This window comes from Aphelocoma coerulescens, chromosome 8, assembly GCF_041296385.1.
Source record: "Aphelocoma coerulescens isolate FSJ_1873_10779 chromosome 8, UR_Acoe_1.0, whole genome shotgun sequence".
Lineage (NCBI taxonomy): Eukaryota > Metazoa > Chordata > Aves > Passeriformes > Corvidae > Aphelocoma > Aphelocoma coerulescens.
Window position 1 is genome coordinate 32,624,327 of NC_091022.1, and position 15,781 is coordinate 32,640,107.

General features: G+C 49.6%; 1 protein-coding gene across 2 annotated transcripts in view; it reads right to left on the reverse strand.

The window, feature by feature from the left end:
• The window catches only part of NEGR1 (neuronal growth regulator 1), a 188,665-nt gene that overhangs the window by 73,337 nt on the left and 99,547 nt on the right, over positions 1-15,781 (reverse strand). For both annotated transcript variants that reach the window (XM_069022701.1, XM_069022700.1), the window contains exon 3: positions 2,651-2,776. In XM_069022701.1, coding sequence (XP_068878802.1) covers positions 2,651-2,776 — 126 coding nt within the window. The remainder of the gene's footprint in view (positions 1-2,650; positions 2,777-15,781) is intronic.

Here is a 15,781-nt window from a genome sequence, read left to right on the forward strand (position 1 = left end):
AACCCAAGCGGGAAATAATTTTGATGCACAGCACCTGAATTTTGGCAAGGAGGAACATTTTATCAGAAGATTTCTGAGTGTCTGTTGCTGTTGCTGCCAGCAGAGCTGTGCCCAGGCGTTGGTGGGACACAGCAGAGCTAATGCTGCAGTGGGGTCCCCGGCAGAAGTTCATCCTTGAACATTCTGCCTTCATTCCTAAAGTATCGATGCTGCTCTTTGCTCGGAAATGTCAGAACAAAATAAGTAATACCTGCAATTTATTCGGGTGACATTTCCACAATACAGATTTGGAGATTACAACCCGCAGCCCGACCTGTTACGCTGAGTGGGGAGATTTGCTGGATTTACATAATGGGGCTGTGTAATGAATATTTATATAAGGAAAGCATTTACATAATGACTGCAAGTTAAACATGCACAATAAAGATTCCAGGCCAATAATTTACGGACTAAGTTTAAAAATCACCTTGAAATGCATTTTATTTTTATTCCTACGAAAGGTTCAATTTATCTCTTGTTCAGAAAAATTGAATCCGACCTCATGCGAGTCGAGGCTGTGTTGATGTAAATCATGATCATATCCTGGAATTAGTCTACATTGAGTCATTTGTATTCAGAGATTTCAGTTCCTTATCTTTTAGCAGCAGCTTTGACAAACAATTTGCGAATATTCTAAATATGCTTCGTTAATATAATTTAGTGCTGGATTGGAGATGCGCTGCCTGCCTGGGAGCCTCATTAGTGCCGCTGGGAATTACAGCGAGAACGGGCAGAAATTGGAAAGTGCAGATGAAGCTGATGCATAGAGGGAGGCGAGGCGCTGCAGACGGAATATCAACCACTGCAGAAATCCGGCCTTTTCAGCTCGCTTGCATTTTCTGGTTTAATAGACCCAGGCTGTGTTTGCTCTGTGAAGGGCTGTGGTGCCATTTGTACCTGTCTGCACCCGAGCAAGAACTGCTGCCGTGGCACAGCCACGGGAACATCCTGCTGGATTTGGGCACAGAACATTCCCTGTCAATTACAGGCTTGCTCCCATCACATTTGACATGATTTCTGAGCAAGGAGTTGTTCGGACCCTGTGTTCTCCCTCTCCAGACCCAGCTGTGGCTGTGAACCAGCAAGGGACACCCAGGGCACGTCCCAAGGCACAGAATCCCAGGATCACTGAGGTTGGAAGTGTCCAAGGCCAGGCTGAACGGGGCTTGGAGCAGGAACACAACTGGGGGGGTCACCGAAAGCCCTTGTGAGTCCCTGCATTAATTTCCACAGAGGCATTCAGGGTGGAAAGACCCTCTGAGCACCCTCTGAGCCCCTGGAGTCCAACCACTCCCCAGCACTGCCAAGGCTACCCCTGACCCACGTCCCCAAGTGCCACCTCTTCATTTTGCCTGAACTCCAGATGAGGATGCTCTGCCTCCCCCTCAGCCCCTGCTCCAGCCTGACTGCAGTAATTCTCCTGATCTCCTTTTCCCTCTCCAGGAACACCACCCCAGCTCCTTTCTGCAGCCACTCAAATGCTTTAAGCCATTACTCCAAAGTATCACTGTGGTTTCTAATAAAATTTTATTTGACATTTAGTTAAAATCCATTTTCTGCTACAACTGAATTTCTCCTCCAGTCCCTTGATGGACACTTCAAGCCGAATTCATTGTCATTGTTTTAAAGGTCAAAAGTGAGGGTTTTTTTCCCAGATCTTGCTTTGTAAAGCCAACTGTTCCTCAGGATTATGAGAGGCTGTGACAGCCCACGGAACCCTTTTTGCCTGTAATTACACAGATTTTATCCAGGTCAGGGGAGCAAAGAAATCCCCCACTGCAAACGCGTTCTGACTGCAGAGTCCCAGCAACAGCACCAGTGCAGCTCCAGTCCTGCCTGGGACAGGACAGGGAGCAGCTCCTCTCAGGGGCACAAGCCCACCCTCATTTCCAGAGCGGGGATCTCCCCACAGCCCCTGCTTTGCTCACAGGCAGCAGCTTCAGTGGCCCTGCACCAAGCCAGCAGTGGAGAGAAGCCTCTAACGTCAGCCAAAACTTCTCCTTTCAGTGTGTTAGGAGGAATCAAAGGGATAAATGGAAATATCAAACAGCAGTGATACTTTGAGTTGCCATTTTGTTTACAATTTTTCATACTTATAATTTAGTTCATTCATCAAAGCCATTCTAAAAAACTGTATCATGGAATAATGGGTCAGTGGTGTGGAATGCTGGAATATCCTGAGGGAGGGACCCACCAGGATCACGAGTCCAACTCCCAACCCAGGCACCCCAACAATCCCACCCTGTACCAGCAGAAGAAACAACAGTAAATTACACCTATTGTGTGACCTGTTCCTGTGTTTAACTCTCGTGTTTCCCATTTCTAGAGAGCCCCGTGTGCTCCTCCTTTTGTCCTTGCTTGGATTTTAACTGGAATTGTTTGATCCATGACTCTTACAACACATGTACAGATATAAATTCACATTTAGGGTGCTCTTTAAACTGGTAATTAATGCCCTCATTTCCACATCCCACTCCTTACTCCTGTGTGATGGCACCATCCCAGTTTTCCCCGACCCCAGCCCGTTTGTTTCCCAGAGGACTGGATGGACACACCCTTTGGTGCTGTGGGCCCTGTGACCCCCGAGCCGCCCCAATCCCCAGGGACTCACCGGAGGGGGAGATGTGTCTCCAGGAGATGGAGGGCTCTGGTTTCCCCATGGCCAGGCACACCAGGGTGACATTGCTCCCCTCGTTCACAGTGATGTCACTGGAGATCCGGAATATCTTCGGAGAGACTGCAACGAGACAGGGAGAGAGGTGTCAGGGGAAGCAGCTGACCTACCTGGGTCACCATCAGGGATAAAACACAGGCAGGGGTTGAAGCAAAACTGCAGAACCTCCTTTAGGTGAGCCCAGCCCTTTCCATCAGACTGCAGGAACTCAGCCCCGGAGTCCAAACACTACAACCAAAGAGCAGCAATTTCCTCTGTTTGTGCAAAGCAGGAGCTGCCGGAGAGCTCCCGGGAAGATGGATGCTCCTGCTTAAGGGAAGGCTGAGCTTGCTCCTGACACTTTGCAAAGAAGACAAAATTAAGTTTTTCTGGTACTTTCAGAAATAATGATGCTGTTCCAGCCATTCCGTGTGCACCTGGAGAGTACGAGCTGCTCACTAAAGCACATTTATTCTGTTGTTTCCTCTTGCTTTGGGCCTTGTCCATTCTCCTAACCCAAGTGCCTGTCCAGCTGGAGCTTTTCTGTCCCAATGCCTCCCTGCTTTTCTGTGTCCCAGCCCAAATCCCTCCACCTGACCCCGTACCTGTGTCTGTACCTCCCTTCAGGGGCTGGAAAGCACAGAGCTCTTCCCTGGGCACAGGCTGGGGCTGAGTGCTTTGGGATCTCCCCTTGCTGATGTTCTCCAGCCCTTTCCCTGACCCAGAGACTGGAACGAGCTGGGAATTCTCAGTGTTTGTCCCTCTGCATTTGTGAGCAAAGACATGAAAAGTCTGTGGGGAGTATTTGTAATTAGCAGAGAAACTCTGTCTTCAGGGAGAGGTGCGGGGAAGGCTGATCCCAGTTCCTCTTCTCCAGAATCCCAAATACCTTTAGGATTTTGGGCTGCATCCTCACCTCACAATGCTACCTTGATGTCTTTCCCAATTTCCTAGCGAGGCAATGAGCACAGCAGGGGGAGAGCAGGTGCTGCTCTCAGCAGCTCCACTGTCCCTTTCCTCCAGGCCGGAATTAATGCCTTGGCCAACCCACCTGTGCCAACAGGCCTGCAGCTCTGACTGGGAGCTGGGGTCAGCAAAATCCCTTCCAGCACATTCCTGAGCCCTCCTGCCCCCCGGGACTGGAGCCCCAGGATGCTGTGAAAAGAGCTCCAGGATGCTGTGGAGTTCCTTCCATTTCACACGTTCCTGATGTCACTGCTCCAGGGGTTGGCACAGGCAGGACACTCCAGCTTTCGGCACACGGGAGGAATTTGCTCCTCCAAACTCTATTTTGTGCTCCTTCCTGTGAATCCCAGCACTGAGCGTTTTCACCCAAAGGATGAATCGACACCCTCAATTCTCCTCCTGCAGCTGTCTGGAGCCCTGGGATGGGGGTTCCCAGTCCCAGCTGGCAGCACTGCAGGCTGCACCCACAGGGACACAACATCCAACACTGCCCGGCTCTGCTGGATCATGGAACTGGGCTGGGTTGGGGGGGACCTTAAATCCCATCCCATCCCACCCCTGCCATGGCAGGGACACCTCCCACTGTCCCAGGCTGCTCCCAGCCCCAATGTCCAGCCTGGCCTTGGGCACTGCCAGGGATCCAGGGGCAGCCCCAGCTGCTCTGGGCACCCTGTGCCAGGACCTCCCCAACCCCCCAGCCAGGAATTCCTTCCCAATCTCCCATCCATCCCTGCCCTCTGGCACTGGAAAGCCATTCCCTGTGCCCTGTCCCTCCATGCCTTGTCCCCAGTCCCTCTCCAGCTCTCCTGGAGCCCCTTCAGGCCCTGCCAGGGGCTCTGAGCTCTCTCTGGAGCCTTCTCCTCTCCAGGTGAGCACCCCCAGCTCTGCCAGCCTGGCTCCAGAGCAGAGGGGCTCCAGCCCTGCAGCAGCTCCGGGGCTGCCCCCAGACCCAGCACAGCTGTCGGACAGGCACAAACCCTCTCCAGGTTTTGCTGAAGCTGGGACGGGCTGATCCACAAGAAATGTGGAGGCTTTCACTGGGTTTTGAGGCTCCTCAGCAGGAATTTTCCAGTCTTTCTAAGGGAAGATTGGAGCTGTGACATGGTAGAAGGTGGAGAATTTTCCAGACGTACAGAATGCAGATTAAGTGATTTCCTCTTAAGTACGAGCTTTGTTCAGTTCCTAATTGACTGGGCTCTTCTTTAATCTGGGCTTTACAGCAAGGAAATTAAATCAAACCTCGTTGAAGATGTCTGTAAGTCTCGTTACAATGACACTGAGCAGGTCACAGCATTGATGCATTTCCAAAATAGAATTAGAAAAGAAATGAATCTGAGAGGTCCATTAATTAAAAGAACCCCAAATAAGCACAAACTGCAGCCCTGCTGCACAATGTAATCCTGTGAAATGACAGAAGTGATACAATCTGATCTGGGGCTCATGGCAAATTGTGGATGTTATTATTGTCAGTGATTTCCTAGGAAGATGGTCCTTCCCAGGATAGAAATTGGCTTCCATCGTATTTCTGGAGCCTCACAGTTTGAGACAAATCAGGATTTCTGCTGTATCAGTATGCTGCTAATTTTTCTGCTATTTACTGGCTGATAGGGATCATTACATTCAGATCTCTAAAATCTGTGGAATTTAGTAATTATGACTCAAATATATGTGCAGCATCACGATGGAATGCTAATATTTACTAAGAATTTAAAAATGTTTGTTTTGTGTCCATATTTCTTCCCACACCTCTGAAGACTCTGATCTAGGATTTAGCATTTAAAACCTGCTCTGCTGAGCTTGGAGTGCACATTAAACCCATCACAGAGCTACTCCCCTCTTCAGCAACTCCCACCCAGATCACGTGGAGCTGTGAAGGTCAGGGAAAAAATTAAATAAAGCAGCAAATAAACATTTATTCAGTAAATGGATTAACGGAAGGCCAAAGAAATGAGATAATAAACCAGGATGAAAGGGGAATTAAACTCCCGAGTAAATTTGGTGCGGGGGTCCAACATGAAAAGCGCTTTGCAGTCATCTGGCTTTTTCCTTTTTAACATTCTTAAATTAAACCCTTCCCTTTTTGGACAGTGTTTTTAAATTGAACCTCCCCTTTTTGGACAGGGTGTGTGACCAAAGGCCTGGGGAGCTGCTGCAAGAGGGAGGCTGAGAGAACCGGGGATGTTCAGCCGTGAGAAAAGAAGGCTCAGGAGAGACCTGAGTTCTCCTTGCTCCAGGATTTACGGGGTGGCTGCAAAGCAGGTGGAGACCCCTTGCTAAATTCAGCCCCGTGTGTTGGTGGGGATTTTGGAGTTGTTTGTCAGGGATGTGACTCAGGAGGTCCTGGCTGGGCTGACACCCTCCACAATTCCACAATTCCCTCCCCCAGCGCACCCTTGGAGCAGCAGGACCTGCCCACAGCCCGTGGGGGTGGCCATCACCTGCACCCCTGAACCCTCAGTGCTGCACTGACACCTTGGGGACCCTCGTGGGCTGAGCTGGCTGATGGAAGGACTGCAAGCATTCCCTGTTTTCTCTGTGGGGACAGGATAAAGCACCTCCTGCTCTCCCCGCATGCAGAGTGATCTCATTAACATGGGGAAGAGCTGGAAATCACTGACAGGACACAGGAAATAGATTCCTGTTCTTTTTATGGCTTGGACATAATAATTAGTTTTTATGACAAATCCATCGAAAAATTAAAATGTGCTTATGAGGGTGATTAAAGGCAGGGCTGAGCTCCGTTCCCACTAATTGAGAATCCATCGGAGTCCTCAGCTTGCACTCACCACACCCCCAGCAGCTGGGAGCCTTAGAACCCAAATTCCCTGCCACAAGCCAGCCTCTGCCTCCCGTGCTCAGGAATGTCAGCATCTGCACTCACGTGGCAAGAAAACCCTAAATTCCAGTTCTTTCCTTCTCTTCTTCCCATTTTGATCAGAAGGACAAAGACAACTTGTGCCTGAAAATCCAGACTCAGCCAGGACACTCAAATAATGGAATTATGGAATCGTTGAGGTTGGAAAGGACCTGTAAGATCATCAAGTCCAACCACCACTTTGACGTAAAAAAAAAAAGGGGGGGAAAACACAACAGTTAATCAAAGGAAAGATTTAAGGAAAAAACCAAACCCAATGCAGGTTGCAATGGAATATTTAAATACAGTTAAAATAGTTCAGGATTGCAGAGGATCCCCCCAAAAGCTGGACTCTGCAAGGCTCATTCTCAGCCAGGTGGGTGGGGAAGCAAAGCCCAGTGCTGCAAAACCCAGAACTGCCATAAATGAACTGCTTGGATTGCTCCCAGAAACAGGGAACCACTGCAGGGGTGGAAAGATCCCGAATTTTGTCAAGGTTCTCAAATGATTTATGTCATAAAATCCCAGAATCCCACACTGGTTTGGGTTGGAAGAACCTTCCAGTGCCACCCTTGCCATGGCAGGGACACCTCCCACTGTCCCAGGCTGCTCCCAGCCCCAATGTCCAGCCTGGCCTTGGGCACTGCCAGGGCTCCAGGGGCAGCCACAGCTGCTCTGGGCACCCTGTGCCAGGGCCTGCCCACCCTCCCAGGGAACAATTCCTTCCCAATCTCCCATCCAGCCCTGCCCTCTGGCACTGGGACCCATTCCCTGTGTCCTGGCCCTCCATGCTTTGTAGAATAAATTCTCCCCCTCCTTGGCAAACCCAGGCACTGTTTTCATCCTCAGCCCTGGAAACAACATTGATCCCCTGAGCACTGAATGCCACACCCCAAATCCCCGATTTTAAACTAAAACCAACCCTAAACATCTCCAAAAATGATTTCCAACAAACTCCTTTGTGTAGTTGAACATCTTGCACCCTAAGTATCTACCATAAAAAAGATAATTGTGCATTTAGGGTAGTAAAATTATGTATCAATACTTAGTGAAAATTGCTCTGTTTTTTTATACTTTTTATCCTTTTTCTCATTTCATACTCAGATGAGCTCAATATTTACTGAGTTCCTAAATGCCCCCACCACAAACATCATTTCCAGAGTGTCTTGAACACAGTTTTTAAATCAGGAGAGCTTTGAAAGCCAGAGCCCCCAGCCTGTGCTGGCACACACCCTCCCTTCTGACAATCAGTCACCAGCGGGGAGAGCTCAGAACCCTTTTGCTTTTGCATTTCCATGATTAGTTCCTCGAGGCACTTTGATTGAAGAGCGTTGCCTAAAGGTCTCCACCTCCTCCTAATTAAACACAATTTGTCTCAAACGCAGCAGCTTTGGCAAAGTGGGGCTGAGGAAATAAATGATGGGTGGGCTGGGAAGAGAAATGGTTTGATCTTGAGCCTTCATTTATTTCCAATTCATGTCAGCTCTGAGGCGTGACAAAAGGTCTCACAAAAGTGGCACTTTTGTAGGTTTGGGATGAATCTTTTACCTCTTTGATAGCCGTGGCAGCATAACCATAATCTCTATAAATTAATGGGATATCGTTGATGTTTAGAACTTTATTTTCACCTGTATTCCATGGTCAGTTTATTTTAGACCAATCTGAAGATTAGTCTTAAATCTGCCCAGCTTCAGGGAGGATTCCTCACCCAGAATAAACATTATCAGGGTATGAGTGGAAAAGGAATGGTCCTCTTTGGGAATGCTGTGCGAGTGGGGTGACATTTGTGTCTGTGGGTTGTGCCTTTCTGGCCTTTCCTCCTGACAGGCAGGTGAGCTGTCCCAGTGGGACATTCCTGGACCACAGAGCATGAGGAGCAGGAGGCGCAGCTCGGCTTTTCCCTCTCCCTGGAAAAGCTTTCAGACACACCACAAGCCCCTTTCAGCCAGCAACACTCTGCAATCACAGCTCTGCTAACGGTTTAATCATGGAAATGGAGCCAAAAAGTTACAAAGGGCAAAAATAATAATAAGAAAGCAACCTCCTGGTGGCTGAAGCCAAAGCCCTCCCAGCTGGGCACTGATTGCTGGCTGGGAAGGGCCTGGGCCAAGAGCAGCCCCATTGTTGGAGCTCATTAACACACAGGGGTGGGACAGGGCTCTGGAAAATCAGGGATGCTCTCCATTCATCGCCGTGAAAGAGGTGAGTTATTTAATTATTTCCTAGGCCCTGGCACAGGGTGCCCAGAGCAGCTGTGGCTGCCCCCGGAGCCCTGGCAGTGCCCAAGGCCAGGCTGGACACTGGGGCTAAAGCAGAATCATCATAAATATGAAAACAGTCAAAGGTTGAAGTAATACAAGATTTTATCTGGTTAAAACCAGTGCTCCCCTGGATTCATTTTATAACCAGCAGGGTGATTGCTTAGACAAGACAGGAAGAAAAGAGTTTACCCCGGGTAAGAAAGGAACAACTGGGTGGGACAAGATAAACATTTGTCACTTAAGACACAGCCTGAATAAATCTGAATAAACCAGTCAGAACCTCAAAAACCTCCTGGTACCAGGAAGCTCCTGAAGATCTCTGTGATTAAGCAGCTGCAGAATGAAAGAGATGAATGAAGTACCAGCAAAACCCCATAAATATCCCCGCACATGGATCTGTTCCATCCGTGAGGCACCAGCAAACACCTCCACCTTCCCCAGGCTGCCAAAACAATCCCCAACTCTTCCTTCCTTCCTGTGCCATCAGCCCCGGGTGACACTGGCCCTGTTCCTCCAGAAGGTGTCAATAAGCTGCTGTTATTACATAAGGACACACACATTATACCCTTAAAACCCCACTATTCCTGCTTCCAGAACACAGCCTAAATCCTACAAGGTTCGATTTCCAACCAACAGCGAGAGCACCATCGTTTGCTCAGCCAGAAAAGCAATAAAATGTAATAATTCCAAATAAACTCGGATTTCCCTTTCTTTATCCTCACAGACAAAGCAAGAGCCGCACCCAGGCTGTGCAGGCTGCTGACTGCTGAAGGGGCTGTGCAAGTTTAGAGTCAGAAAATCACAGAATTATGGAATATCCAGAGCTGGAGATACCCCCAAGGATCATCCAGTCCAAGCCCTGGCCCTGCACAGACACCCCAACAATCCCACCCTGTGGTCCTGGAGCTCTGGCAGCCTTGGGGAGTCTTGGGGTGCCCACCACCCTCTGGGGGAAGGACCTTTCCCTAAAATCCAACCTATCCCTGCCTGGCACAGCTCCAGCCCTTCCTGTCCCTGTCCCAGAGGTTGGATCTCCCCTGTGCTCCCCCTCGGGAGGAATTTGTACACTCAAGTATGAATGTACAAATCTTTTAAAGACAAATTCCAACGTAAGTGGGCAAAGGGATTTTCACTAAAGGATTTCTGCAACACAGTAAGTGCCAAGAAAAGAATTCTAGACTAGAAAATTAGAGGTAAAACTTCATCACTGCTCCTTACAGGCAAAATGAGAATATTAGAGGGTTGTGACAGGTAAACAGTGATATACCTGTTGCTGCTTGTGCTGTCACAGGGACTAAATAAAAGAGCTGTAATGATTCGAGATGATTTCTTGTAACTCTGCATTTTTCCTTTTGGAGAATTCTACAGGTTCATTCTCTCTCCAGCGAGGCTGAATGACAGATTTACATCGTATTCCCTAGACAGTTATTAAAATAATTTCCCTTGACAGTTCTCTGGCTGCATCACTCCCCCTTCTCTGTATCCCAACCATATGGCTCTGCTTACTTCCCATTTTCAGCATTTTGCTCTGATGTGAGGAGCAAATCCTCGTCCTTCGCTCTCAGCCCCAATTCACTCCCACCCAGCGAGCACAGACCCACGGAATATTTGGAGCTGGAAGGGACCCCCAGGGACCATCGAGTCCAACTCCTCAGGGAATTCAACCACAGAGCTGAGCCCAGGGCTGGAGCCCCTCTGCTCTGGAGCCAGGCTGGCAGAGCTGGGGGTGCTCACCTGGAGAGGAGAAGGCTCCAGGGAGGGCTCAGAGCCCCTGGCAGGGCCTGAAGGGGCTCCAGGAGAGCTGGAGAGGGACTGGGGACAAGGCATGGAGGGACAGGACACAGGGAATGGCTTCCCAGTGCCAGAGGGCAGGGATGGATGGGAGATTGGGCAGGAATTGTTCCCTGGGAGGGTGGGCAGGCCCTGGCACAGGGTGCCCAGAGCAGCTGGGGCTGCCCCTGGATCCCTGGCAGTGCCCAAGGCCAGGCTGGACATTGGGGCTGGGAGCAGCCTGGGACAGTGGGAGGTGTCCCTGCCATGGCAGGGGTGGGATGAGATGGGCTTTAAGGTCCTTCCCAGCCCAAACCATGCTGGGATTTTATGAACCTGCAGTTCAATCACACAACCTCCCTTGGATGTCACCTCCTTCCCTGTCCCTTTCTCCTCACCACACTGAGGAGCCCAGGGAAGGGACTCCACCATCCTCATGGCCCCTCAGACCCTGATGTGATTTCCACTGTGAATCAGCTGCTTTTCCCTGTGAGAATTCCCTGTGAGAATTCCCTGCCCACAGGGATGGAACCTTCCCCATTCTGGTGGAATCAGACAGAAAAGGGAGGAAGGTACCAACCATTTCCAGCCCAAGCACTGCATCTCCAGCTGCCCTTTCCCTGCAGGATCTGTGGTGTTGTCCTGGGTTCAATACACGGCCACTCCAGCTCTGCTGAAGTGCTGCTGCCTGGGTAGTTCCCCTCATTTGTGTATTTGATTTCTCCCCGAGACTCCTGTATTGAATTTCCCCTCATTGATTCCAGAGCGTTCTGAAATCCATCATTTGGGGTTTGAAGCCTGTTGTCACAAGCACTCGCACTTTGATGTCACTGGCAAATTACAGAGATGTATTCTCTAGTACATCACCCCATTCATCCACTGAAAGCCCTATTAAGCCCTCCTGGGATCACCACGGGCCCATTCAGAGCGTCCTCCCTCAGGACAGTGAATCACTGACAGCCATGCCCTCGGTGATATTTTTAACAAGCTGTGCACCCACCTTGCAGTGGTTTGGACTGGCTGTCTCTAATTTTGGGAACAAAGAGTCAGGACCAGTTGTGTTTGCAGCACTCCAGCATCGAGATGTGACTGCCATGCACTGCCTGAGCCTTCCCACGGGGGGGATTCCCTCTCTGAGAGGGAGATTAGCCTGGTCTTGGTGGGGTCAGCACTAAGAATAACTGTTGCTCATTCATCTCCCATTGCCGTGCGATGGGTTATGAGATTCCCTCTTCCTAACAGGTTAAAGCCAAGCTCTCTTTTGTGCATTTTCTGGAGTCTTCTGTTCAGAGTTTTATTTAAAACTAAAGACTGGGGTTCATCATCCACCCAAAGAATTGTCAGGATTCAGGGACAGCTTTCAGAGGTTCGAGGATGGATCGTGCCAGTTCATGTGATGATGGACTTCCCATCCCTGGCAGTGTCAGGTTGAACATTGGGGCTTGGAGCAGCCTGGGACAGTGGAAGGTGTCCCTGCCCATGGCAGGGGTGGCACTGGATGGGATTAAAGGTCCCTCCCAGCCCAACCCAGGCTGGGATTCTGTGATGCTCCTCAGAATTTAATTTGATCTGCCCTGGTGGAGGCAGCTCAGAGGAAATTCTGGTCTCTGCACATGGAAACTTCTGCTTTGCCTTGGCTCCGGCCTCCATGGATAGAGGAGGAAGAGAAGGAGGACGAGGATGAGGAGCAAGAGGAGGAGGAGGATGCACCACCATGGGAGGATCAGAGGAAGGAGGGGGACCCAGCAAGGAGGTGCCCCCAGTGCCCCGTGCTCAGCTCACCCCTGAGCTCAGCTCATCCCTGAAGCTCTGGGACAGGTCAGATCCCCAGGACCACCCCAAGGAATTCCCACACATCGAGGGATGCCTCTTGTTATCCCTTCACATCCCATGTGACTCAGGAGAATGGTTCTCTGGTTGTACTGAACACAAATACATCCTGAGCAAGTTTCCAATGCCTTGACTCAGTCCAGAGGAGGAAAGGCTTGTTCCCTGGATTAAGTCAGTGGATATGAATTTATTCAGTATTTACTTTTGTTCTCACTACAGAGCCTAGAAATTAGTAATGATTATCTAACATTGAAACTTAGAATTGCTTTCCACATTATTAATTCCTCCTCCTGAGCTGCTGCAGAACTGCCCCCATCCCACGGAAATGTGTTGGGAGTGGTGTGATTTAATCTTCCTGACATTCCAACGACATGGGAGCTGTTGGTATTAATGGGGATTAATGGCGTTATTAATATTCATATTCTACAGACAGTTAACGGCGAATTAACATCAAACTGTTGCCTGCCCAGCAGTTTTGGATGCCTGACCAGACACAGCGTCTTCGAGGAGAATTCCGTTCTCGCCCTCTGCTGCAGCACTCAGCAGCCACAAGACTTCCCTGCAGAAAAGGCAGTGGGATTTTAGCTTCTTCCCCAACGTGCTCAGCCCAGCCCAGCCCAGCCCAGCCCAGCCTTGAGACGCTGCTGGGATCGCACGGCCCCTTTTCATTAAGGAAAGCGGCCCTTTGCATGGAGCACTGTCCTGGTAATGGGATTCTAACGAGTCCGAGCCCTTCAGACGCCTCGAGCGCAATCTCCGGGCCAGGAGTGTTTGAGAACCAACAGCAGCTCCCTCTCAGGGTACTTCACTTGACTGAGAAAGGGCCCGGAGAAAATTTTCCCATATTTTCAGCCTTGGAATGGCAGCAATAGATCCAGTTCCCGCTCTCCCCGTTCGGGTGACAGACACAGCCCAACCGGCACCCGGAATGGCCCCGCTCACAGAGACCAAGGGGACTGAAAAACGGAGCCAGATCCTGTGCCCTGTCCCTATAAATCACACCGGCTATTAAAGACTCCAATAACAAGGGATAAATCAAACCTGCAGAAGGATCACAGGCAGCCAGAGCAGGCAGCTCGCTGCAGGGAAAGGGGCTGCTGGAGCTGAGCACTCCAAACCCCCCTTAATTAGGGACTCAGTACCCAGCTAATGACTCTGCCTTGATCCTGCAGAGCAGCACTTGCCATCGGAGGGGAGAACGACAGCAGGGGCTTCTCTGTGCTGGGGCACCATGGCCTCAGCACCCAGAAATCAATCAATCAATCAATCAATCAATCAATCACTATCTCAATTAATTCATGGTAATTGGAAGTTAAAAGCCTCTGAGCATATTCTGTTCCCCCAGGCACTGATGGGGGCCAGGATTCCCTTGGGACATGGGCCAGTGGCAGAATGCCAGGGGCTTCAGTGGGATTGATTAAACTCCATGGCTGTCCTTGGTTACCCCCTGTCCAGTAATTCCATCGGGAGGTCAGTGTGACCCATAAGGAGAGAGCCACAGAAACAGCCCTGAGAGCCTTTGGTGTGCCCAGACTGACCCAAAGGGGAACACCATCCTGCTGCATCACACAGCTGCCTGGAAATCACAGAATCAGGGGGTCCCACATCGGTTCCAGCCCTGCCATGGCAGGGACACCTCCCACTGTCCCAGGCTGCTCCAAGCCCCAATGTCCAGCCTGGCCTTGGGCACTGCCGGGGATCCAGGGGCAGCCCCAGCTGCTCTGGGCACCCTGTGCCAGGGCCTGCCCACCCTCACAGGGAAGTGATGTCACAATCACATTATTCCCAAAAAATCCCCTCAAATAATAAAGCCAATCAAAGTACGTCCATGAAGAGGTGAAAACCACGCAGCACATAAATAACCATTTCCACAAGATTTCACGGATATCAGGATGTGTATTGGAGATTGTTTCCCATCCTATGAGTGAGCAGGAGCAGCTTGTTTCCATAAATCAATGGAACTTTGAACAAGGAATGATTTCTTGTTCCTAAAGGACTCTGGGTATCTGTGCTGAGCAGAGTTATGAAGGAAATAATTTGCCATAGCTCACGGCCTCTGACTGGGATGGGATTTAAAGCCTGGAAAATGAAGCCAGAAACCACAGTGAGCTCTGGAGGTTGCTCCAGGAGCATTCGGGCACCAGGGGAAGTGTCTCAATGTGCTGGGCACAGAATTCCCGGGGTGCTCCTGTCACCACCAGGAATGGGAATGAGAGAGGAAGAGTGAGGTGAGAGGAACTGAACAGAGACACTGCAGGAACGGGGCAGCTCCTGGGGCAAAGGGGCCGAACCCCCTGAGCACAAACCTGAGGCCTTTGATGGCTGCACGCCTGGAGGTGCCTTGGGAAAAGAGATCACAGGAATTCTGCCCAAAATGGAGGAATTTTGCACCTGCCTGCAGGAAGCCAGGGAGAAGTGCAAAGGCAGAAGTTCTAAAGCCACATTTAATGGGAAGTTTGTATTTTAGTGGGACAGAAACTCTCTGCAGAAAGGGGCTGGATTAAAGAGAGATGCAGGAGGAGACTCAGGGCAAAGGCTTTCAAATCCCAAACCTGGGCCGAGGAAAGTTCCACTCAGAGATTGCTGTTATCACATCCAGGGAGTTGGGAATATTTATGGACAAAATATTTGAGCGTGCTAACTACATCCAATTCAGTGGGAACACAAAACAAAGCCCCTGCTTTGAAGTGTTTCAAACTGAGAGACTTTTCCTCCAAACCAGCCCTTTCACTGTGTAATGGAACGCTTGTGTTAATTGTAATTCCTTTTGCCAGGATCTGTTTTACATAACAAAGCTAATCTGCCAACTATTAAGGAAATTTCCCCGTTTTCTCTTACAGATGATAGAAGGGGAAATAATACTATGTTTTAAATGCAAAGAGGGGATGATTAAAATTTCAGTCTAAATAAAACAAGAACATTTCTGAATCCTAAAGACAACAAAACAAGTAATCCACGGGGGTCAACAGAATAACTCACTTACAATTCTCTACTTGAGCCTTTAGTATTACAAAGCTTTTTATAAGTAAGCAAAATTTAGCTGTTTATTCTGCTCCCTGCAACGTTTTCAGCACCGCTGGCCTTGAGGCAGGTTTGGAATCAGAGGCTTAGGAACGCTCCGGTTTTATCCAGCTCCTGAAGTGCCTCTTTATCCATTCAAATCTGCACACTCACATTCAAGTTCACGTCTCTCTTGTGAGATTTTTGTTTAATCCTTTCCTTATAAATGAACATATTAACCTGAAGGGAGAAATGTTCAAAACATCAGGTGGGGGGGAAAAAAAAAAAAGATGCCAAAACCTGCAGTACAAGAATAGACTGTGTGTGTGCATCTCCTTGAGCACAGCATTCAAAATGTACCCATGGGGCTGTGCTGTGCTGCCTGCAAAAATTCCCGAGCTTTTATCT